General features: G+C 44.4%; 1 protein-coding gene across 5 annotated transcripts; it reads left to right on the top strand.

The window, feature by feature from the left end:
* Positions 1–308: 308 nt before the first annotated feature.
* Positions 309–20,300, top strand: Macir (macrophage immunometabolism regulator). Of its 5 annotated transcripts, none has more exons than XM_052192666.1 (3): positions 309–497; positions 8,360–8,447; positions 17,813–20,300. In XM_052192666.1, exon 3 carries the CDS (start codon positions 17,836–17,838, stop codon positions 18,457–18,459), a length of 624 nt encoding a protein of 207 aa, XP_052048626.1. In that variant the 5' UTR covers positions 309–497; positions 8,360–8,447; positions 17,813–17,835; the 3' UTR covers positions 18,460–20,300. The 5 variants fall into 5 exon arrangements, with proteins under 5 accessions (XP_052048626.1, XP_052048627.1, XP_052048630.1 ...); XM_052192667.1 differs by lacking the exon at positions 309–497 and adding an exon at positions 810–908; XM_052192670.1 differs by lacking the exon at positions 309–497 and adding an exon at positions 943–1,053.
* Positions 20,301–24,334: the final 4,034 nt, after the last annotated feature.

Here is a 24,334-nt window from a genome sequence, read left to right as displayed (position 1 = left end):
CAAAAAATCACAGTCATTCCCACACAGCTTAGCACACCGCTCTGCGGGAGCCGACCGCAATGCCAGGCCTGTGAGCTGCGGCTCCCAGGTGGGGGCCGCGGGCTTTGGTCCGGGTCCGGTGTAGCATCACGCCACCGCCTCGCGTCCCGGCCACAGCCTCCGGTTCCGCGCTCTCCGGCCGCCGGCGCAGCGCCTTCTCCAGCCGCCCGCCCAGCGGAGCGTGCGAGCCTGGCGCAGGAGGCGGGCTCTGCGCTTCCCGGCCTCGCCTCCGCAGCCGGCGAGAGGAGGCGGGAAGGCGGGCGGAGGCGGGGGAGGAGGCGGGACTACGGCGGGCCGTAGCTGGCGCCGAGCGCGGTGGGAGAGCAGCGGGTACCCGGCTGGCTTGGCTGGCGGCCTCTGCCCACACCTCGGCGCCGCAGCCCCGCGCCTCGCCCGCCCTTGCTCCCGGGGTCTGCTGCCGCCGGGCACAGAGGAGCCGGCGGAACCCTGGACAACCGGTATGTTGGACGGGGAGCGCCACTCCTCCTGCAACCTTTTGTGCTGCAGAGGTGGCGGCGGGGATGGGTGGGGTACGCGCGTGAGTGTGGGTGCCCCAGTCAGCGAGCCACCGTGCCAGCCCCAGGCACGGCGCCGCCCCTTCCTCCTCGCCTCGTGTCCGGGCCGGGCGCGCGGTGTGTGCGCAGTGCCGGGAAGCCCCGGGCCGCGCCGGCCTCCGCGATGGCTGGCGGTGCAGCCTCGGTGACACCGGGGCCGCGAGCGGGGCGGGTTCCCGAGCCCCGGTGCGGATGGCCGGCGTGGTGGCGGTGGTGGTGGGGACAGGAGCCTGGGGTGGGGCCCGAGCGGGGTGCGAGAGCCCGCAGCTTCCTGGCACAGGGGTGGGGCCGGCGACGCGGGAGTGTGCGGCGCGGGTGAGTGTGCGGGGGCGTGCGTCCCGTGCGCGCGCGGCGAGCAAGCGAGGGAGCGGACGGACGGGCGAGCGAGCGGGCGTGCGCTCGCCGCCGACGTGCGGTGCGGGGACTCTGCGACCTGGAGCGACGCTCCCGCGGTGCCGAGGTGCGGAAGTCTGGGTGCGTCGGCGCGCGCCTACCCGGCGGCTCGCCCTACCCGCAGCGCCTAGCGGCAGGCCCCGGGGAGGCCCATTGAGAAGTAGCGCTCGGCGGCTTGCCGCGCCTCCCGCCCCAACGGTGTGCGAGCCACTGCTGCGGGCTCTAGATAGCGGCGGGAGACAGCCCCGGACGACCTTATCTCGGCCGCCTGTGCGCGCTGCACCCCGCGGGCGAGGCCGAGGCCGGTGCGGTGGCGGGTGACGGACCGGCGGTGGCGGAGGAGCGCCTGTGGACGGGGGATCGAGGCCCGGCGCTGACCAGAAACTAAGGCGGCAGATGTCTCGGGCACCGCCGCCCTCGCCCCACCTGTCGCGGGTGGACTTTGGGGCGGGTGGGAAGCCTAGGAAAGGGCGCCTGGCGACGGCCGGCGCTCAGACCTTGAGAAGCGGCCCATTGTGAAGCTGCCAAAGTCGCTCTAGTGGTGGAATCTGCAAATCTCGGCCAGGAAGGAAGGAACCCAGTTCGCGAAGGGAAAGACGGCCGCGTGCTTTCCCCCTGGCAAGTGTCTGGCTCGCTAGAGACTCCCGGGCTCTCTGCCCACGCCGCTTTGCTTCGAGTGGGTTGAGGATTTCTTCAGAACCAGGGTTGTGTGTGTGTGTCTGTGTAAGTGTAAGGGGGGGTGGGAACGCTGGAGATATTGGCGCTGCTTAACTTTTTCTTGCTTCCTAGAGGAGTAATTACTGATACAGCAACAATGTAGCCTATTAGCGGCTCCTAGTCGAAAGAATAGACGCTCTACAAGATCGCTGAGGTTTCTAAACTTCGCTTTATGTTGTTTTTCCTCAAAATGCCACTATATAATTTCAGGTGGCGGGGTCTTTTATGGGTGATGCAACAAGGTAGACACTAAGGATTGGAAACGACTCTTTTCACAAAGTTTATTTTCCCAGGTAGTTCCAAATGTAGTTATTATCCCAGAAGCTTTGGGCTACAGTGTATGCTTAGGTTATTTTAGTGAGTGGATGTTCCGCTGATTTGGGTGTTTTTTATTATGATTCCTTGGATTAAAAACAAAATGGACAGCATGAAATGTAAGCGTTCAGGAGTGCCGAGACTACTCAACTTTGGTAAGAATTGGTGCATAAAATGTGTCTTTGATATGTTTAATTGTAAATGGAACTGTTAGCACTCTGTCTCCCAGGTGTAAGGACTCAATCACTGACATTACTAACAGTCAGTTAGCTTCCATTTATTTGTTCCATAGTTTCGAAGAGTAACTTAACGTTTTGTCTTAAAAAGTAATCGGTGTGATGAGAACATTAGTTTCTAAACACCATTTAAGTTTTTGTTTCCTGATTTGAGGCCTCGGTTATTTTCTCAATGAATACCTAGTGTTCAGCTTTCCTTCTGGAAGGTGAATCACCTCCAAAGATATTTGTCTTTGTGGTTATGTTTCCAGAAGAGGCAGGTTTCTTGTAAAGACTTGGAGAAGACTTGTGGTTTCAGCTGTTGTCAGACATGCTTGGGGCAAAGCTGACTGTGCTGCAGTAACATGGGCTTGATTTTAATTAGCAAAGATGGAAACCAAAGACGTGGCGGGCTCTTTAAGGGACCTGCTATTAAGAGAACTGATACTAGAAAGAGGAACACACACATTTGTGTCTTTCTGAACCAATTATGGGTTGCCTTACCATTGCTGGGAAGGTTGGCGGTTTGTTGGTAAGGTCAAGGAAGGTTTTTAAAAAGTCACACTGCACATTATAGCTGCTCTTCCAAACCCTTAGTGATTTCCTTGTTACAAACTTAAGAAAGGTAAGAAGGTTCTAAGTGGTCTCCATGGTGAGAGCATGTGACTTCAGCAAAGCATTTCCTTTTTCATTTGGTGTTCTAATCTGTCTGGCAACTGACCCATTTTATTTTTCTTCAGTGTTTTTCTACTTGAGGAATGTGTTGGTCCCTTATTTATTTGTTTTAGAGTAGCCTTTGAGAGCAGAAAATATTTTGATTACAAAAACATTTTCACCAGTTGAAATGGAATTTCCCTTGCCCTGTGGCCCCTGCCCCCCCCCCCCCATGTTATACATGTATAGATACAGATAAATTTGGTTTTTCCCTATTTCTTTAATTAGTGGATCTGGGGTGCTGCATGAAATACGTAGATTTAGGTATTTAACAGTAAAGAGTTTGTTTACAACTGAACATTTCTGTGTGAGGCTTTCTTTGTTTTGTGGAAAAACAGAAGCCTGCTGACTGGTGGTGTTCCAGTTTGCTGTTCCCTGTTGGGTCCTCAGGTAGGAGGATTTCGCCTGGCATGGTGATAGGCCTTTAAACCTGCCCCCACTGCTTTCACACAGTCAAGAAATGGTGTTGAGTGGCAGGCTATGCCGTGGAGCCATTGGCTCTGTGGATGTGCCTCCCAAAGTACAGACGTAGACAGATTAATTTTCCGTAATAAAACCCACAACTTTGCTGTTTTATACCTTGGGATAAGGTAACAGCATCCCAAGATACTTGAGGATTCAAGAGGTTCTGCATATAATTATGCCAGGGAATCAATGAATGAGAAATTACTTTTTTTGTGTTTTTTTTTTTTAAAGATTTATTTATTTGTTATATGTAAGTACACTGTAGCTGTCTTCAGACTCACCAGAAGAGGGCATCAGATCTCATCACAGATGGTTGTGAGCCACCATGTGGTTGCTGGGAATTGAACTCCGACCTCTGGAAGAGCAGTCGGTGCTCTTAACCCTGCTAAACCATCTCTCCAGCCCCATACTTATTAACTGTGATGATACTTACCACTTACCAGTTAGTGCTTTAAGCTTTTCTACCTGGGGAGTCTCATTGGGATGACTGTTAGATGTCTTTCTTCCTTACCTGTGGCTTCCCTGTCCAGAGGCGTTGGCCATACTTTACCTTGGAGCTTCGTTTGTCTCACCTCTGTTTTGGAAACATTGTATCTTAAAGCTTTAGCTTCCTTGACTTTAGTCTGTTTTCCTATGCATTTTTTTTCCTGTCCAACTAATTTGACATCTGTCTTTCCCATTCACCATCTAAGCATTCAAATGCCAGGATAAAAACAATAGCCAGTTATCGGTGTTAGGGAGTTCTAGATTTTTAAAGTATTCTAAAATTAGAAGGCTTGATTAGAAACTTGTGTTTTGGCGTGACTTTATTACAGCCTTTAATTTTGATTTTGGGAGATGGCAGGAAAAGTTTTCCTATAGCTTTGCAGTAGATTGTGGTCTTGTTTTTTATTTTTTGTTTTTTTTTTTGTTTGTTTGTTTGTTTTGGTTTTTTTGGATTTTTTTTTTTTTCCCGAGACAGGGTTTCTCTGTTTAGCCCTGGCTGTCCTGAACTTACTTTGTAGACCAGGCTGGCCTTGAACTCAGAAATCCGCCTGCCTCTGCCTCCCAGAGTGCTGGGATTACAGGTGTGTGCGACCACCGCCCGGCTTGTCTGGCAGTCTTAACAGGACATGTGCAGTTACACTGTTGGCTTGGTTGTGCTTCTTTCTGTCTCTGTTTTCACTGTCGTCTACCCCTTCGCGGTGCCAGTGGCCGGATGGTGCTCAGTTACACTCACACAGCAATGTCAGGAGGGAGGTTGAGGGCCCAGCAGATGCTCCTGCATTTGCCCCACCTTCTTCACTGATATGGGAATCTACTCTGTTTTTGACTAAGCAGTGTAGAGCAGGGATAAATCGGTCACTACACTTTGTTCATTCTGAAATCATGGAGCATTTCTGGACTTCTCCATCACCTCAGTGTGCTGTGTGGTAATTGCTGGAAGGCTCCTCTGCTTTTAAATTCAGACTGAGGATTGAACCAGATCCGTCCATGTCTTTCTTTTGAATTTAGTACATCTAAAAGCTTGGGAAGAATATGCCCCCCAAAGACCTGGCATCAATAATGAGAAAGCTGGAATGGAATTTAAGACTTTCAGAATTATCTTTGTTCAGAATTAAGGCATCCATATATATATGTGGGGTTTTTTTTTGAGACAGGGTTTCTCTGTACAGCTCTGGCTGTCCTGGAACTTACTCTGTAGATCAGGCTGGTCTCAAACTCAGAAATCCACCTGCCTCTGCCTTCCAAGTGCTGGGATTACATGCATGTGCCACCACGCCCAGCCAGCATCCATATTTTTCTAATGTTTGTTTTTGGTTTTCAGTCTCAGTTTCTAAGAGTGCGGATCAAATTTGTCTCACTTTAGGACTAGTGAAGCCTTGGCATCCAATCGCAAACAGCCAGTAGCCTGCAAATATTGTTGGGAGGTGTTTCCTGCCGTTCTGTTTGTCTTAAGGTTACTGTTGCTGTGGTGAAACACCATGACCAAAGCACCTTGCGGGAGGAGAGGGTTTATTTGGCCGACACTTCCACATCTTAGTCCATCATTGAAAGAAGTCAGGACAGGAACTCAAGCAGGGCTGGAACCTGGAGGCGGGAAATGATGCAGAGGCCACGGAGCTACGGTGCTTATGGGCTTCCTCTTCAGGGATTGTTCAGCCGGCTTTTGGCTTTTAAAATGGATTTCAGGACCGTCAGCCCTGGGATGGCACTCTTCACAATGGGCTTGGGTCCTCCCCAGCCAATCAGGAAATAAGAAGATGTCCTACTGGCTTTTCTATAGCCTATAAAACTCCTGATGTGATTTATACTTTAAAATATTTATCTATTTGTCTATTTGGTGTGTGTGTGTGTGTGTGTGTGTGTATGTGCATGAGTGTGTTGGGTAGTATTCATGTGTGTGTATGTGTCAATGGTGTGTGAGTGCACGTGTGTGTGTGTGTGTGTGTGTGTGTGTGTTCTGGGGTTTGAACATGGGTTTTCTCCATCTCCACATATGTGCTTTAAAATGTTAACATTTTAAAAAGTTTTCAGTCACCTTTGAACCAGTAATAAAAACTTCCCCTCTAGTCATTTTCACAAACAAGGCAATAAAAGCTTTTATATGAAGTAACCTCCTGAAACACTCAGAGTAGAATTCCACCTACAGAAATTAACGGGTGTATGTTTTCATGGGCCTTATTATCCTGTCTAAGATTGCGCTTCTATACAAAACTTGAGGATAGGAAAGTGGGCCCTGGAGCCTGGCTGGTCAGCGTGCAGGTTCCCGCACTATTCCCAAGTTATAGTGGTTTAACTGAAGACTTCAAAGTGGGCTTAATATTATTTTCTTCAAGGAGTAAAGATATCACTTAAATTATGTCTTTTGGCATGTAAAAGATGCTGAAAAATTGTTTCTTTTTCTTTCAGTTCCCTACTACAAATGTGAATTTCCTAACAATGTTCTATAAAGTTCTTGGGGTCGAGGGCCGAGGGGAGGTAATTATATGACTTGAATACTTGCATCTCTAGGGAACAGATTTAGTCTCATTGTGCTTCAGTCTCTGTTAAGACCACAAGCCTCATTGGTGAGGTAGGCCCAAGCTTTCATTATGCCTATTGCTTGTTTGCTAAATTTAAACATAGTTGGCTGTGAAAATAAATTAAATAGAAGATGTTCTCAGAGTTGAAAGAAGTGCCCATGGCTGATAACACCAGGGTTCGTCTTGTGATGAGCCAGTATACTAAGTGCTTCTAGTTATCAAGCAAAATACCTTGAATTCGATAAGTTATCTTTGACTGAAACTCCTCTGTGCTGGGAGAAGAGTAACAACCAGCCTCTCTGGGCCTTTTCTTTTGCTGTTCGATTTTAGTCTGAGGACATGTTTATAGCACTGCTGTGTTTCCAGGCTCCACACCCCTGTGTAGATAAAATGAATCCTCTCCACCCTATGAGCACAACCCCCACCTCACCCTTACATTGCGTATATACAACATTGAGAACTCAGCAGCAATCAGCAAGCAACAAAACTTGCGTGTACAGGTTGGACTTCAGGGAGAGTGGTGTGTATGTGTGTGTGTGTCTTAACAAATTAATCCAATTAACTGGAGATGTGAGATAAAGATAGATTCTTTTAATTCCCAAGGTAAGAGGGGGATGATGTGGGGGAGATGCTAGAGACATGAGCAGGTTGGTTTTTCTGTATTTTAAAAAGTGTTTTCTGAGTTGGGGAGGTGCTTCAACGGATGAATCGTCTCCCCTGCAGGATGACTATGACCAGAGTTTGTTCCTAGTGTCTATCTGAACGCTAGACAAAGCAGTACACTTTTGAAAACCCCAGTGCTTCTTGGCAGAGACAGGAGGATCCCAGTGACTCCTGGGCTAGGAGCTGGGCTGAATTTGATGATTGGCCAGTTTAATTGGGGTCCCTAAAGTCAAGAATTAGAGGTATGGCTCAAAAGCAGTGTCAGAGGTCTCACCAGGATGTTCAAGGTCCTGGCTTCACTCCTCCATACCAAAATAGAGGAAGAAGACAGCGCCAGATGTTGACCTCTGGTCTCCACGTGTATGTATGCTTGAATGAACATGTATACAAATACACACACTCACACTTATGCACCCACACTCATTCTCTCTCTTCCTCCTCCCTCCCTTCCTTCCCTCCCTCCCTTTCCTTCCTCTCTCCCTTCCTCCCTCTCCTTCCCTTCCTTCCCTCCCCCCTTCCCTTCCTCTCTCCCTTCCTCCCTCCCTCTCTGTCTGTCTCTGTCTCTCTGTCTCTGTCTGTCTCTCTCTCACTCTCTCACACAACCCTTTCAGGAGCTTTCCAGTCCTTTGCCACAAGCAATCTACCAAATGATTTTTATTGCTGCTATTTTGGAGTTCAGACGAGTAGACTCCAAAATTAATTTCACAATATTAAGATCACACACCTGTAAAGGGCTTGCCCACAGCATGCAAAACCCACTCATCAACGTGAGTTCCCTGGATCCGCACAACTTGTGTTAGGGAGGGACTGTGGTGTGATTGACCTCATAATAGAGATTGCTGTTTATGTAAGGTGGAGAAGGAAAGGTCTTAGTGCAGCCACAGCTGAGGCCCATTCTTTCTGTGCCTGCCCCAGCATTTCCCCTCCCCCACCCTCTACACTCTTCTGAACTCTATAGGTATACAATGATAGAAAACCTTTAAACCTTCAGTTTTTCACATGTTTTTACTTAGTTTTAATTAAATACTCTTAGTTTCTAGGCAGAGTCTATACAGCAGAGGGGAACAAGCGCAGAAAGATGTTTTGAAGACTCATTTAGCCAAACTAACTCAAAGCCACCTTTTTAATTGAATTAATTAGTTACTGTGTCCCATGTAACCTGTGCACAGCATCAGTACCTCCTGCGGCTTTCATTCTGTCTTGCAGTTAGAATTGTTATAATTGCTTTATAAACTGTTACTCGTTAAATTACATGCCTATTTTTGTGTCTCCTGTTTAGTATCTGGAGTAGAACAGAAAAAATTATGCCTGTTCTCCCTTGGGACTCTTTGGAACTTATACAGTGACATCATCTGGGATTTAGTCTGGTAAGTCATATTTTGTTGTTTCAGTTAGTTAATCATTATATGGACATAACATCATAGTTAAAGGCTCCATAGATGAACAGGCAAAAATGATGTCCATGTATTATTACAGTTGTGTGCGCCACAGTCATGCGATTCTAATGACTGCAGTTGAGATTCGATAGCAGCATGTTAACAAAGTGTCCTTTTTCCCAATTTCCTATAAGAATGGGACTTCTTAGGGAATAGAATTTCAGAATCTATGATAGAAGTAGTTGATCAAATTTGAGGGATAGTATAATAAAAATATTATTTCCAAAACTGCTGAAGTAATGCACAAAAGGTTCTGGTTACATATTTCCATAAATACACCGGCTAAAGTTCAGGTAGCTGTCACTTGCCTTCTAAGTAGGCCGCCCTTTATTTTCTCATACTAGGAATTGATACTTACAAGTGTGCAATACTTTGTCATCTTTCAGTTGTCCCCTCTCTTCCCCATGCTTTTGTGTATGCTCACATAGTTGTTTGTGTGGCTTCAAGTCTTTGATGGGGCAAATAATTTAAAATAGCTTTGTAGCTCTTTAGTATTTTCAGGACTATATTAATGTAAGTGGCTGCTCTTTAAATTCTGTAGTCTCTTGCTTTGACTATCTGAGAGGTCCTTCTCTTTGGGGGAAGTTGTTTTTCCGTAAGCAGCCATCTCTGAATGGTCAGTCAGCTGGCGAATGAGTTAAAAGGGTAATGGGGGAGCGCGCTGATAGTAAGTGGATGTATCCTATCTAATTCATTTAATGCACATTAAAGATTTTGCTTTTCATTTTGTGTCTATTTGTGTGAGGGCACAGGTTTGTGTGTGCAAGTGCTCGCAGAGGCCAGAAGAGTGCACTGAGTCTCAGGGCTGGAGTGAGAGGTGGCTGTGAGCCACCATGGATGCTGGGAGCAAACCTGGTCCTCTGATACAGCTCTACATGCTTTGAACTGTTGCGATCTCTCTCTCCAGCGGATGCACTTTAAAAAACCTGAAAACACCACTAAAATCTCTAGATTTTAGGAAGAGAAGTAGTTAAGAAACTGACAAAAGGAATACATCTGGGACACTAACCACCCAACTAAAGTAAACTAGGAGAGACGAAAGGGAGGCCACAGGGGTGTATACGCATTTGCCTGGTTCTCTGTATCTGTCGGTATATGTGTAATTGTATATTAATAATATGTTTATGTGCGGGTTACATTTTTTAATAAAGTAGGACTCTAGAAGAGCTACAAAAGATGACGTGATTCAGCCCAAGAGGTGTGTGATCACTGAAGGTGACCCCCCCTCCTACAGGGTAACCATTGAGTTTCCTTTTGAATCTGAGACTCTGTAGCCAAGAAATTATGTTTTGGAGAATGATGTAAAACTTGGCAGTACAGTTACCAAACCCTCTCACTTTTAAAGTCAGGCCTATGGAAGGATAACTTGTACATGATAACATGTATCTGAGCATGGTTTGAAGAGTTTCTTCCTGTTGCTTTGTGGTTCCTTCCTTCTTGCCTCCTTTTACTAGTCATGGATTAGTTTCTGCCCTATTTTGCATTTTCCAGAATGCCATACAAATGCAATCATTGGATACAGCTTTTCTGTCAACTTCCTTCACCTGTTGCCTTCTGACTTTATGCTGTTTATTGCTGAATGGTATTACATTGTACGCACGCCTCTCGTGATATTTGGACTCTTGCCGGGTTTTGATCATTATGAATGATACTGTTATGAATATTTATGGTCATGTCTTGGTGTGAACATTTCTTCTTGCATTTTTTCTGTTCATGCCTAAGAGTAAGGAGTGGTTTAGTCAGCATTCATTCACCTTTATAAGCATTGTTAAACTGTTGCTCGAGGTACCCATACCAAAGTGCATTCACGTGAACTCAAGTCTCATTCAGCATGGATTTGTTTCATTTTGTATCCAATTTTAGCAAGTGTTGTTAGCAGATGTTTTTAACCTTAAGTGGATTAGAGTAAGTAAATTTGAGGGCCTTCAGGACAGTGACTGCAAGAGACAAATTACCTCTACCTGAGTGACTTAAAGAGGCGGCATTAAAAGAGCTGGTAGTTCTGGCAGACAGTCTGGCAAGCTGTGAGACAGTAAAATCGCCTGGCAGTTTTATTGTTGTTCATTTGTGTCAGTATTTTTTTAGGATTGATTTCTTTCTGTTTTATGTGTTGGAGTCTTTTGCACATGTCTGTAGGTGCTCTGTCTGAACGCATGTGGCGTCTGATGTCCTGGACTCTGGAACCCTCGCTGGTCTCCGGGCCGCTTCTCTGTCCTTCCTCAGGAAACGGCAGGCGGGCAAACTCCATGTCCAGTCCCTCTGGAAGAGAATTTTGCTAACCTGTTAACATTTGTGTTTTGTGTACTTAAGATTGTTACATCTACTTTTTCTGTATACTGGTACATGTTGCTAACAGTTAAGCATGTGAAGCAGTGTTTTGATTACTGAGGTGATTTTTTTTTCCGGTTAATTCTAATGCAGAAAAAAATTTCCAGAAAAAAAAAGCCTTTAAGAAAAATAGTTGTGAGGCTCACAAAATAGTGTCAGTGAAGTGCGTGTTGCACAAACATGTGGACCTGAGTCCAGTCCCACATTTGCGATCTTGCTTTGGGAGGGTAGAGGAGGGTAAGAACTGGGGCTCCTTATCTGTTCATCCTAGCCAGCCTTGGGAGTACCAGGGTCATGGGAGTCTGCCTGTAAAAAACAACCAACCAATAAAACAAAACAAACAAGACCCACAAGGGAGATGGCGCTTAGAAACAACACCATAGATTTGTCTTCTTGGTTTCACACGCATGAGTATACATTTATATGCACAGCCCACATGGGAATAAAGCTCTCTACACTACTCCCCCCTCCTCGCGCACACACACACACACACACTTTTGTATAGTTTATGAAAAACAGCAGCTTTTCTCTGAGCTAGTGTAAGAAGCTAGGGCATTTGTGCTATAGCTTCAAAATGTTACTCTTTTTGCCAGATGTATAGGAAATAAGGCTTCTTGGAGAGTGTTAGAACTGTGTACTTTGTGTTTAGATTGTGGTCTTCTGACAGCTCCTGCTGGTGCATAAAGAATCTCCTATGCATCCACCCTGGTTTAGTCTCAGCCAGGACTCATGTTAGTGTAACACACATTATACCCACTACCTTAGAAATGTACACTCTTCATAGTTCTCTAGAATATATAAACGTTTTTACCATTTGGTGAAGAAAATTGGATACTTTGTTTATAACCTGTGCATGATACATCTGCTAGACATGAAAATCTCAAGAGTGTTAAGGTCCAAATGGAAGCCATGTCTGCTCTATCTTTTCCCTTTGGAAAAGGCAAACACATTTTCCTTTGGGCTTCTTCAGCAATACCTATTTATATGCAATGAAAGTCGACACAGGACACTCTCCTGGTGAATGTCTAGATTGCACTTTAGAGACGTAATTTACATTAGCTTTGGGTTATATAAAATAGTGCATTCTCTTTCTCGAGAAAATGGGAACATTTTATATAAAGCTTTGTGGCAGTTGCTAAAAAAATTATAAAGCATATGTTCTTTGACTCAGCATTTTAGTTTTGGAATTTCTTGCAAAACTAGTTTTTATCTGTCTTTCTCTGTCTCTCTCTCTGTGCATGTGTATGTGCACATATAAATAAATACCTACTCTCATTAAGTATAGGGAATAAAGATAATACACTTAAATATTAATAAGGTCGTTCTCTGTATATAGCATTGGTAGGAAGTGAGAGGTTTTTTTGGCTTTAAGAGCGTGTAAGTATGAATTATTTGAATTGAATGTCTTTCAGTCTATGTGGATTATTTTTTACAGGTTTCAAAAATAATAAAAAGAACAAATAATCATTGAAATTGGCTGTTGAGGAATGGAAAAGGGTGTAGGGAGTGTCTGCTTGGGGAACAGAGGTTCTGGAAATGTCTGTGGCTCTTCGAAGAGCTCTGCCGCTCCTGGAGGTAATGAGGAGGCTGCTTCCTGTCTGCAGCATGGGCGCTGAGTCCTGCCCTTCTGAGTACCCATCAGTAGAGTTAGCTGTGTCCACACCCAGATTATCCTTTGGAAATACTTCGTGATTTTTCTCTCCAAGAGTCTTATCTGTGCCCAAACTCTACTAGATCCTGTGTGTGTGTGTGTGTGTGTGTGTGTGTGTGCGTGCGTGCGTGATATTTCTGGTAATCTAATACCAGAGTTTAGGACATGGATAAGAAAGGCATGTTAAGATTGGACAGTGAAGCAGATGAGTGTCTTAATTGATTGCAAGAGTCCAACCATAGAATACCATGTCCTTTGACATCTCAGCTAAAGCTTTAGGAAGTCAGTAAGTTTCAAGGGTGTGGTGTGCTAACGATACATGAATATGCATGATAGGAAAGGTAAGGAATCAGTGGAAGTCTTCATGAGGTTTGAGGTGGAATACAGTCCTTCTCAAAAGGGATTCTTTGTGAGCAGCTGTGAAGTCCCACAGTTCTTTGTAGAGCGCATGCGGGGAGCTGGGACACTTAGGCTGCTTTCAAACCGTTGATATCTGTGCCCAGTTTAGAAGGTTCCGCTTCTTGGAGAATATTAAAGAGCTGAGGAGTACTTTGAGTATCAGCCAAAATGTACAATTCTACACTAATCAGTTGTGAAAATGAATGATTTGTGTTAGCTGACCTAGGATCATGTCGTTGAACGATTCTTTATGTATTTCAGGAGACAGTCACACTTACAAATATTACCAGATCTTTGCTATTTTAACCTGTTTGAGAAGATCTTTATGAGACATATAGAAGTTTATGTTTGCTTGTTTAAAAACAGTTTTAAAAGCATTATGTTGACTTTTCTGCAAGTTGACTTTTCTGGTTTTATCTTTGGGTATATATGTGTATGTGCCTGTTTATATATGTACAGGTTCATGAGCATGTGTGTATGTGGTTGGGTGCATGTGCACCTGAGTGTGTATATAGGAATGTGTGTGTACATGTGTATATGTGTGTGTGTACACATGGGTGTGTGTATGCATGTGTGTGTGCACATGGATACATATGTGTTCATGTGCATGTGTAGGTGTTTATACATGTGTACATGTGTAGGTGTCTGCATGTGTAGGTATGTGTACATGTGTGTATAGGTATGTGTGCACATGTGTGGTGTAGGTATGAATGCATATGTACACATGTGTGCATGTGTATAGGTGTGTGTGTAATGTGTGTGCGCACATTTGTGTGTAGGTCTCTGTGGGTAGCTATGTGTACATATGTACATACATGTGTGCATTGTGTGCCTGTGTAGGTATGTGGGGGACAGAAGACATCTTCGGGTATTGTTCCTCAGATACTGTCCACCTGCCTACTTTTGATTCAGGGTGGGTGTTGGAGATCTGAACTCGGGTCTTGGTCCTTGCACTTTGCCTACTCTGCTGTCTCCCTACCCTTGTGGCTGATTTAGAGTGACTGTTTCTCATGTCTGCAGAAGTAGTGTTCTTTGCATACATGTGTAATGATTCTTGTGAGAATACTTGTGGTTCTGTCTCAACCTTAAGCTGTTTGAAAACAGGGCTGTTTTAGAATAGGAGGCAAAATGCTGAGTCATGACTAGGCCTGCTGTGTTCACAGCGTGTGTAGCAGAGTTTATGGAAAAGCTTGAAGACTGTGTGTGCCAGTCACAGGCGCCGTGCTGACTTTTCTGTGAGAGGCTTTTTAAAATAAACTCGAAGGCTGGGATGTGGGTCAGTGTCTTTAGTGTTCATGAGGCCCTGCGTTGGTCAGCATCCACAAACAACATGAAAAATATTCTGTGGAAGAATTTGTGTCTAAGATGTGCCTTCAGGTGTGCTGGTGTGTACCCAGTGTCTTCAGCTTAGAGTGTGTGTGTGGGGGGGAGGTGGGTGTGTGGTGTATGTGTGTGTGGTGCATGTGTATGTATGTGTGTGTGTGTGTGTGTGTGTGTGGTGTATGTATGTGTGTGTGTTGTGTGTGTGTGTGTCTGGGTAGATATGGGTGTGTTGTAGGTATGTGTATGTGTGTTTGTGGTATGTTTGTGGTATGTATGTGTGTGTTGTGTATGTGTGTATTGTGTGTGTATATGCATGTGTGTGGTGTGTGTATGTGTGTGGTGTGTATGTGTGTGGGGATGGGGCAGTGTCTTAGAGCTGGTCATTTTCTGGTGTCAATTTTTTAAAAGTGAAAATCTGGAACTACCTAGGCCTTTTCTTCAGAGAGGCCAGTCATCTTTAACAAAGGATCCAAGAAAATTGACTCCATTATTTTTGCAGAGTTTGCCTAGCATTTAAACTCATTCAAGAAATTCTCCGGGACTCAGCAAAGCAGAGTGGGAGCTGCATGGGCCACTTGGTTTGCCCTTCTGTCTGAGAGAAACAAAATGCTTACTTACCCTTGGGTGTTTTCTTCCTCAAGCCTGGCTCTAGGTTGCTTTTGTAGAGCTGCACAGTAGGCACTGATTAGAAGGGTGTACAAGAAAAGGCTGTAGCGTGGGGTCCCCAATGGAGGACGTTAGCAACCCTGGAGGAAGAACAATAATATCAACCAACCAGATACCCCAGAGCTCCCAGGGACTAAGCCACCAGCCAAGGAGTACACAGGGAGGGACCCATGGCTCCCCCTGCATATGTAGCAGTGTAGGGGAATGCCAGGGCGGTGAGGAGGGAATGGGTGGGTGGCTGGTGGAGCACCCTCATAGGAGGAATGGAGGATGGGATGGGGATTTGCAGTAAACAAATAAAATAACCAATAAAAAAAGAAAGAAAAAAGACTCTAGAGACCTCCATGTTAAGAAACTCACGTTAACTAACGGTCACCTTGATATTTGTGGAGGGATTAGGAAGGGGGAAAGGGGCCCAGAAGGTGGACACGTGTGAGAGCGTGAGAGGCCACGCCTTGTTCAGTCAGTACTGCGAGCAGCTGTGAGAGCCCTGCTTGAAGGTGTCAGTCAGTATACCCCAGAGCCAGAGGAAGGCAGCCGCAGAGCTGTTGAGTGTTCACTCACTGTCTGCTGCTTGGGCTAGGAGTGCCGGTGCACGAACGCTAACGAGTGCAGGCCTGCCTTAGGTTTAAGCGCACACATAAAGTGCGTGCTTCGTGCCTGCTCAGCAGTTTCCCTGCTCAAGGTGGGCTTGGCGAGCTTCAGCAGTGTGTGTAGGATTGCTACCCAGTTCAGAAGCATAGAATCTGAACTGTGGACGGTAAGAAGCTTATGTAGCAAGTGAAAAACATGTTGGTGGAAACCCATGGTTGTCATGGAGTGCTGGTTCTAGGCCCATGTATGTGTGTGTACATGTATGTTGTGTATGTGTGTACATGTGTGTATGGCATGCGTAGACACGTGTATGTGTACACGTACACGTGTGCATGTGTGTACATGTGCATACACGTAATGTATGCACTGTATTGTACACATATGTGCACATGTGTATGTGTGCATGTGTGTACATGTGTATGTACTTGTGTATGTGTGTGTGTCTCCCTGGTTGCTTGGACCTCTCTAGGCCTCTGTTCCTGGCCTTTCAGAATGAAGTATTAGATTGAGTTGCTACCTGCAGCTACCTGTCAGGTTGTGAAGGGTTGAAGGCCTTAGACTTGTCCTCTCCAAGGTTACATAGTTAGTGACCAAGGCCAGGTCACTTTGTCACCCGGCTTAGGACTAAAGTTTTGTTTAGCATAGCAACTAGGTGTAACTCAGTATGGTTCTGTGAGGTTCATGAGCTGAAGTATCCAACAGGTCTAGACATACTTGCAGTTACTATTTAGATCCCATCAGCAGACATGTGAGTTTCCTCCTAGGATAGTAACAAAATATAACAGAACCAGTCGCTTTAAATGCAGAAACAGTCTAAAGCTTAGGTAAGCTGAGACCCCTGTGTACCTTTACTCTGCTGTTGTACTTGGTAAGGACAGGTAGCCCCTTGGGCCTCTTAGTCTCCTAATGAAGAAAAGAAGGAATAAGCATCACAGACTTCCTGTTTCATTTGGTTTTATTTTTCTGGTTGCCCGAAATTGAGGTGAATACTGAAACCTTAGGAAAGTAGCTCCTTGTTTTATAAAAGCTCTCTGGAGAATTGTGTGATGTAATAAACTTCCTCAAGAAATTTCTCATATTAAACTCAGTCACTCGACATTTTGATTAGTATTCTCGGAGACTTCCTTTAAAGAAAACCAATAGAAACTCAACTGAAATTAAACTTTTCTCAGAAGACATTATCTCTGTTTTCTCTCTTATTTTGTTTCCCAAAATTTGTATTAATCTGCTCTTTTCTAGGAACCTAGCCATTACTCGTGACACTGGGTGTCATTAGGTTTTCAAAACTACATAAAGCGATAATTGCAGTGAACAATCCTATTATTCATTGTGAATCATTCTCTTTATGAAACTGTTCAAGACTATCTCAGGCATTGTGAAATAAAATAAACTGTGTGCTTCTGATGTTTTATGATTAAATAGTCATATAAAATGGCATTCGGTGTTCTACATGTATTTTGAAAAATTCACCTATTATTATTTTGTGCGAATGTGTGTTTAGCCTTCCATGTGTGTCTGTGCAGCATGTGTGTGCAGTCCCTTTGCAGACCAGAAGAGGGCAGTGGGTCATCCGGAGGAGCCCAGCTGGTTGCTGGCGGCTGTGTGGATGCTGGGAACCGAGCTCAGATCTGCTGCAAGAGCAACCAGTGCCTTTATGCTCTGAGCCGTCTCTCCAGGTTCATTGACACATGCTTCGTATTTTGTTTAGGGTCAGCTTTTTAACTACAGAATGATTTTCTTTAATTCACTGGAGACTTCAAAGGAAGATTTTTTTTCAAGATTTTCCTTCCCTCTTAATGCTCAGCCATAGAGTCAGGATAGTTACCAGAGAAACCGATCAGTCAGTAAGTTTGTACAGTATTCCTCAAGCTCAGTTGCAAAGCATCAGAGGTGTCATGGACGGAGTATTCATATATCTTAAGTGAACGGAGAGGAAGTTTGATGTTCAGGTCAAGTTGTTTTGAAATCTTTTGGTGAAAACCTGTGTGTGTTTGCCTGCTGCTGGGATTTGTATTGAATTTCTAAGAACACCAAGGCGTAAACTGGTGCTTGACCTGAGTGTCGACTGGGAGAAGTAGCCGTTCTCATTTCTTCCCTGATTGCCTCCATAAGACTTCCAATGCTCACCGAGCCGCCTGTGAGATCCTCAGCACAGAGTAGTAGTGCTCGTTTCTTGCCTGCTCTGATACGTCCCGGAGACCTAGGCAGGAATCCGTGTGTTGTACAGCGTCTGTCTTATAGACAGAGTTGTTCACGCGCTGTGCGTCCTAACAGGACCGGGCTGGGCCCGGAGCTGTGTGTTACTGTCTCCTAATCTGAGTCTGGTTCCTTTCAGGAGCGTGCAGCCTGGTGCCTAAGATGGAAGTAGATAAAAATGGGGAGTCCAGAAGTACCCTGACCACCCTGCCCTTGCCTGTGGCTGAGGGGAGCTCTCCAGGAAAAGCAGAGGCAGAGAAACCCCGCTGCTCTAGCACGCCGTGCTCGCCCATGCGTCGGACTGTGTCTGGTTACCAGATCCTCCACATGGACTCTAACTACTTGGTTGGCTTCACAACTGGCGAGGAACTCCTGAAGTTAGCCCAGAAGTGCACAGGAGGGGAAGACAGCAAGGGGGAAGCCATGCCTCCCTTGCGCGCCAAACAGCTGGACGCAGGACTCGCGCGTTCCTCTCGTCTGTATAAAACTAGAAGTAGGTACTATCAGCCATATGAGATTCCAGCTGTTAATGGCAGGAGGCGAAGGCGGATGCCAAGCTCAGGAGACAAGTGCACCAAATCCTTACCTTACGAACCTTACAAGGCCCTCCATGGGCCCCTGCCTCTATGTCTTCTTAAAGGTAAGAGGGCTCACTCCAAATCCCTGGACTACCTCAATCTAGATAAAATGAACATCAAGGAGCCAGCTGACACGGAAGTGCTACAGTACCAGCTTCAACACCTGACCCTCCGAGGGGACCGTGTGTTTGCTAGAAATAATACATGAGTGACTTGGGCGGAGTTTCAACCCCTTTAGGTCGGCCTGTGCTCGGCTGGAGAAAAATCTACTGTCGTACTCTGTACATGACCCTTCGCGTTAGAGATGGTTATATCAGCTAAGTGTTCCCGGAACAATAAAAATTGTTTGGATCAAGTTTTGGATACAGGAATGAAATCACAGGTACTTGGGGTGGGGCGGGGGGATATCATTCTAGAGCACGCAACTGCAAAGAAAACCGAATGTTGACCGTTAGTTTGCATAGCTTTTTAGCTAGGAAAAGGCTTTGGTGCAGTAATTTCACCTTTATGATTCTGACACCCAAATTGGGAATGTTACCTGCTTGGTCATTGCTAACTTGGTATGACTCATTAGAAATTTATATCGAAGTACCCAGTGCTTCTTGGATCTCTGTATTTTACTATAACATGTATGTAATGATCTGTCTTATGAGATTTAAAGTTTGGACACGGCTGAACTGGACCACTTTTTATTTTTAAATATTGAGTTTAAATATTTTATAACTGGTTTTGCACTGAAAACAATTAACATTTCAGATGATTAAGAGAATAATAATAATCTTTCCTCACTTGCCTCAATAATGATATTGAGCAATGGATTTTCTTTTTCTTTTTCTTTTTCTTTTTATTTCCGCATGGAAAGTTACTGATCTCTATTGGCTGTAAAATATTCCTTTCTAGCATTATTAAAGTGTGTCTTAATAAAATTAAATTTGGGATACAAAGTATTTATTTTACGATGGGTCGCAGGGTGGGGTGCTTTTCAGAATGTTTCCAGTATGAAGTTTTCATCAGTTGGAAACATTTCCTTAGTGCTTATTATCAATTTAAATTCCACATGGAACTTGAAGACGGGAAGGATTCTCCACTGGATCGTCAGCGGAGTGCCGCTTGCATCTTTACTTCTTGTAAGTGACTATAGCTCTAGCAGAGGAGCGCCTGATTTTGACTATCAAATGCTTAAACTAAGTATGAAGTGGTACCACTCAGCCCAGGGGTGGGTCTTTCTAGGCTCAGTTCTCTGCCGCTTGTGGCACTCATCAACATTTCAGTTTCAGGATTAGCATGGGAGCCCAACGTGCACCTACAGTTTTAATGGGCTAATCCTGGATTACCTAAGAGTTTGCGTCTGTCACACTGGTTAAATTTGTTGCTAAAGAAATAATTCCTTGCCTTTAGTAACAGAAGCAGCTCAGCTATTCTTGACAATAAATGTATGTAACTTTACTTTTGTAAACATTTCTGTTTCTTTTACTCAGTCTTAAAGGTGCAATTTATTACCGATTTGGCATTTCTGGCTATATAGAACTACATATTTTATGTTTTCTTGGGGGGGGGGCACTGTGAGTTTCTAAGGGGTTAGCAGTCTTGCTTATAAAAATAACACTTTTTAATTGATGTATCGGCCATTCCTGGAACAATCACGATTTTTCCTCTGTCCAGAATGAATGGCAAACTTAGAGCAGAATGACTCTTAGAAACCGCAGGAACTCTTAATAAGAGAGGCAGCCATGTTGGCAACACGTAGGAAAGAGCTTTGGGGAGGTTGGCTCCCAGCTTGCTGAATCCATCAGAGTTTTCAGTAGCCGGAAAGTTTCTGCTGTTGTCTGTTTTAAAGTAAACTGCACCTTTGTAACATATTGTATTGATGAATGATCACTAAGATTAAACTATATCTATACAGTCATTAGTTTGACAAGTAATAGAATCCTGTCAGATGCCAAAGAGTTGGGATTTTTACATTTAATGATTAAACACCGTTATTTATTGATGATTTACCCTCTGGAACTGTATTATTTCTAACAGAAATAAAAGGGTGACATAAACATACCTTGTTTTGTGGTATTTGAAATCAAACAGACCATTGCTAGGCTAGCTAAGGGTTCCAACCAAGGGGCTGGTGAGCTGGCTGGTCAAGGCAGCCTCCTGACCACCTAGGTTGATTCTCAGGACCACCAACTGCTTTCAAGTTCTCCTCCAACATCAACCTCTGTGCCATGGTACATGTGCACGCACATGTACACACGTTAACACACACGAGTGAGTAAGTAACGTGTATGAATGGATTCCGCACAAGCATTTATTTTAAGGCCTTAGTTTTAGCAAGCAGTCATTGTCTCTTTTAGATGACGGATGTATTCCCCACTGCAGTATGGATGCAGCCTCCTCCGTGATGAAGAAGGTGGTGCCTGGGAGATTGTCCTCAGTGCCTACATCTCTTAAGCCAGATAAAAATATATCACTTTTAAAAGTCTTCATTTGTCTTTGGCAAAATGAATGGAATAAAATGTTTGATCTGACATAGTTGCCGTGATTTGTTACATAGCCTTAGATAACTTTTAAGAACCGGTTTTCTAGATAACGGGAGTACTAGGCGACCTGTTTTCGGAGAATGGTGTTCCTGTGGTAGGAGTGTGTTACCAGAGGAGGGGGGAAGTCAGAGGGAGAAGAGATGACAGTTTACAGCCATGGGAGCCTGCAGGGCTGCTCCTGTCAGCAGCCAGGAGGCAAGGATCCTGAACATGGAAAGCCCCTGGGATGAGAGCCCCAGATCCTCTGGACCACTGTGCAGCAGAGAGTCTGCGCCAGGGACATCCAGGAGACTCCTTTCCTCCCTGTGTTTTAATGCTTGTCCGTGGGCTGCAGTGTCTTTTTTCTTGCCTCAGATTTACTTAATGGATTCAGCATTTTTATTTTGGGAAACTTCTAGAAGCGCCCGAGTTAACTTTTCAGGCAGATTTGAGTTCTCATCAAGGAAGGAGAACATCTCAAATCCTGAGAAGAACAGCCTAGTTTGACTTCTTTTTGTTCCATCCTAATGTGCTTTTGTCTTAGAAAGGCTTTTATTCCATCACAGTGGCTGAGCTTTCTGTAACACTTTTAAATGGTCCTGGCCTAAGTGGTTTGTTCTCAGTCAGAGCAAGGAGGACAGGCTGTCACAGTTTATAAATGGTTTGCATGCTCTCGAGGAGATTGGGGGGCGGGCGTGGGGGGGGTGGCGGGAGGAAAGTTGTTTGTAGTCGCAGTGCAGAGCACAGCAGGTGTTAGATCACATGGCCTTTTTAAGCAGTGCTATTTGATTAGGGAGATGGCAGTTGATGTGGAAGATTGCTTTGGAAAGATAATAAAACGTGATCACAAACCTGGGCATGGGGACTGTGTCAACAATGATGATCCTGTCTTGGCAATATCATTCTCTAGGTAAGAATTCTGAAATAGACTTCTTTGATGTGTTGTATCAGGGAAAAAAAAACCTTACCCCCCCCCCTTCCCCTAGCTGAGAACACTAGAAACAATTAAAAGAAGAATGGACTTGAATTTGCTTTTTCTTTCATGTGCTAAGTTCACACAGTTCTGCTCTGGCTCTTTGTGTGCACTGGCACATTGGTTTGAGTCCACAGTGAGTTTGTATTATGTCATTGGGAAGTTACTTTGTACAAGGTTTTCTTTAAGGGTTTTAGAGAGAAGCCTGAGGGCAGGTTGGGATGTTCTATCTGGCTGCTGTGTTTGAGGTTTGGGTCTGTAGGAGAGTTCGGGTAAAGAAGGAAGCAGGTGGCTGGGGAAGACAGAGGGTGCCTGTGCGGGCAGTGGAGTCCTTAAGTGCTCCTGGCTAGCCCACTACTCGGGGAGGAAGAGCTTTGAACTCCTTGCTCTTGTGGAAAAATTAGCAGCAGCACTTTCAAAGTCCTGTTGGATGCTCTTGAGAGGATTCTCAGTGTGTGCTGGTGAAGGGGTGGGAACTTGGCTCCCTGGTGACCTCTGGCTTCATGCATCAGGAGGAACATGCTTTGACATCCTTCTGAGTAAGGGTCACTCGTGGAAACCTAGATTTAGAAGCCTTTGACTCTTCTGTCTCTGCCCAGGGCGTCAAGAAGAGATAATAACTTAGGTCTCATGAAATTCAGGTTTCATTAGGTTGGAGGTGGAGCAGCAAGCGCTGAGGCGCTCACCCCCAGGTTCCTCTCTGTGGCACGTGGCGTGCAGATGGGAGGCCCCTGAGCAGTCTTGCCTACGATCCAGATGGGATCTCATTACCACTTTTTAGGCCAGTCAGTGGGCATCTGTGACCTTTGACCGGAGTGAGGTAGGACATGTTTTCTCATTCTCAGATATACCTCCTCTGGTGAGGTAGGACATGTTTTCTGAGGTAGGACATGTTTTCTCATTCTCAGATACACCTCCTCTGGTGAGGAACAAGAGCAATGAAGAGGAAGAGTCCACTCTGAACTTCAAAATCTTAACGAAGAGCAGAGATGGCTGTTGTCCTCACTGTCAGCATGGTTCTGTGGCCAGAGGAAGTTAAGACAGTGGTTCTCAACCTGTGGGCCCTCATGGTGGCCCCTTTGGTGGCCGCATATCAGATGTCCTGTGTATGACATATTTACATCTGGTTCATAACAGTAGCAAAATTAGTTATGAAGTAGCAACAAAATAATCTTACAGTTTGAGATCTCCTCATATGGGGAACTGTGTTAAAGGGTCAAAGAAGCATTAGGGAGGTTAAGAATCACCGATTTAAGACCTACCTGTCGCCGGGACAGGGGGTTAAGACCTAGGATGATGAGTCTAAACGTAGTGTGTATGGAATGGGCAGCAGCCTAAGATAGGACTTCTGGGAGTGAAATCTGAGGAAGACTTCTTATCTTACTCAGTTTTTTCTTTTCCTTGGGAGTGTAGTGATCTTGTTGGGTGTGTTCTTATTGCTGATCTGTGTAAAAGTTGAGATGTAAAGATACTTTTTTTTTTTCTCAAAAGTGCCTTCATAGGAAAATCTAGGGAGATTTTAAAAAATATTAGGAGAAAGGCAGAAATCTTAGTAATTGCCATTTACAAGTCAGGGTATGTCAGACAGTCCAGCGTCTCCTCTCTGTGTCCGCAGCAGTGAGGTGAGGTGTGCTGACCTACTTTCTAGAAGGGTTCAGGAGGAAGGAAGTTGAACTGAAATTTTCAACTGGGCATTGAAGAGCAATGAGATAATCATTTGAAAAGTAATATTTAACTTACTTTTTCCTCTACTTTCTGCTATTACCTTTATCCCAGTGCAAAATGGGATGGAAATAACCCAGAATGGTAACTTAATCATGTAAGGTCAGAACTCATACTGAAAAGTATTCCTGCTTAACATAGATTCTCTAAGACATAAAATTATAAGGAAAGCATTTTCCTGTAAAAACTCCTTAATATCTTCAAATGCTGACTTGAGGATAATGAATTAATTGGTATTGTTTGTATTTTAGTTTCTAACAATCTCTGTGAATATTTCCATAATCTTTTACATTTATCTTAGTGTCATGTTTGTCTCATTATAGTTCTGTTGCAGTTGGAGGAAAAAAATTTTTTTAAAGGATTAGGTTAGGTTATCCACAGGATTGAAATAGTGTTTACTTGCTGGGCATGTAAAGCTCTCTGTGGGTCAAAAATGTTCTCATTCATTATACATGAGAAATATATTTGGTACTGAGTTATCTACATGACTGTAAGTGTGTGCTTGGGGCAGGTTCTTAAAGTAAAATGATAGTGCTTGTGGTTGTTTTTGAGTTATATGAATTCTTTGACTTAAAATTTATATATATGTGTATGTGTGTATATATGTGTATGTATATATGTGTGTGTAAATGTGTGTACATGTGTATACATGAGTGCACATATATGTATGTGTGTGTATGTGTACATATATGCATGTGCATATATGCATATGTGTATATATGTATGTATGTGTATGTATATATGTGTGCATGTATACATGTGTATATATGCATATGCATATATGTATGTGTATATGTATATATGTATATATGTGTGCATATATGTTTATGTATGTGTGCATATATATGTGTATGTATTTGAACATGAACACTACAGTC

Source organism: Apodemus sylvaticus, chromosome 9 (assembly GCF_947179515.1).
Source record: "Apodemus sylvaticus chromosome 9, mApoSyl1.1, whole genome shotgun sequence".
NCBI classification, from domain to species: Eukaryota; Metazoa; Chordata; class Mammalia; order Rodentia; family Muridae; genus Apodemus; species Apodemus sylvaticus.
This window is presented reverse-complemented; position numbering and strand designations above follow the sequence as displayed.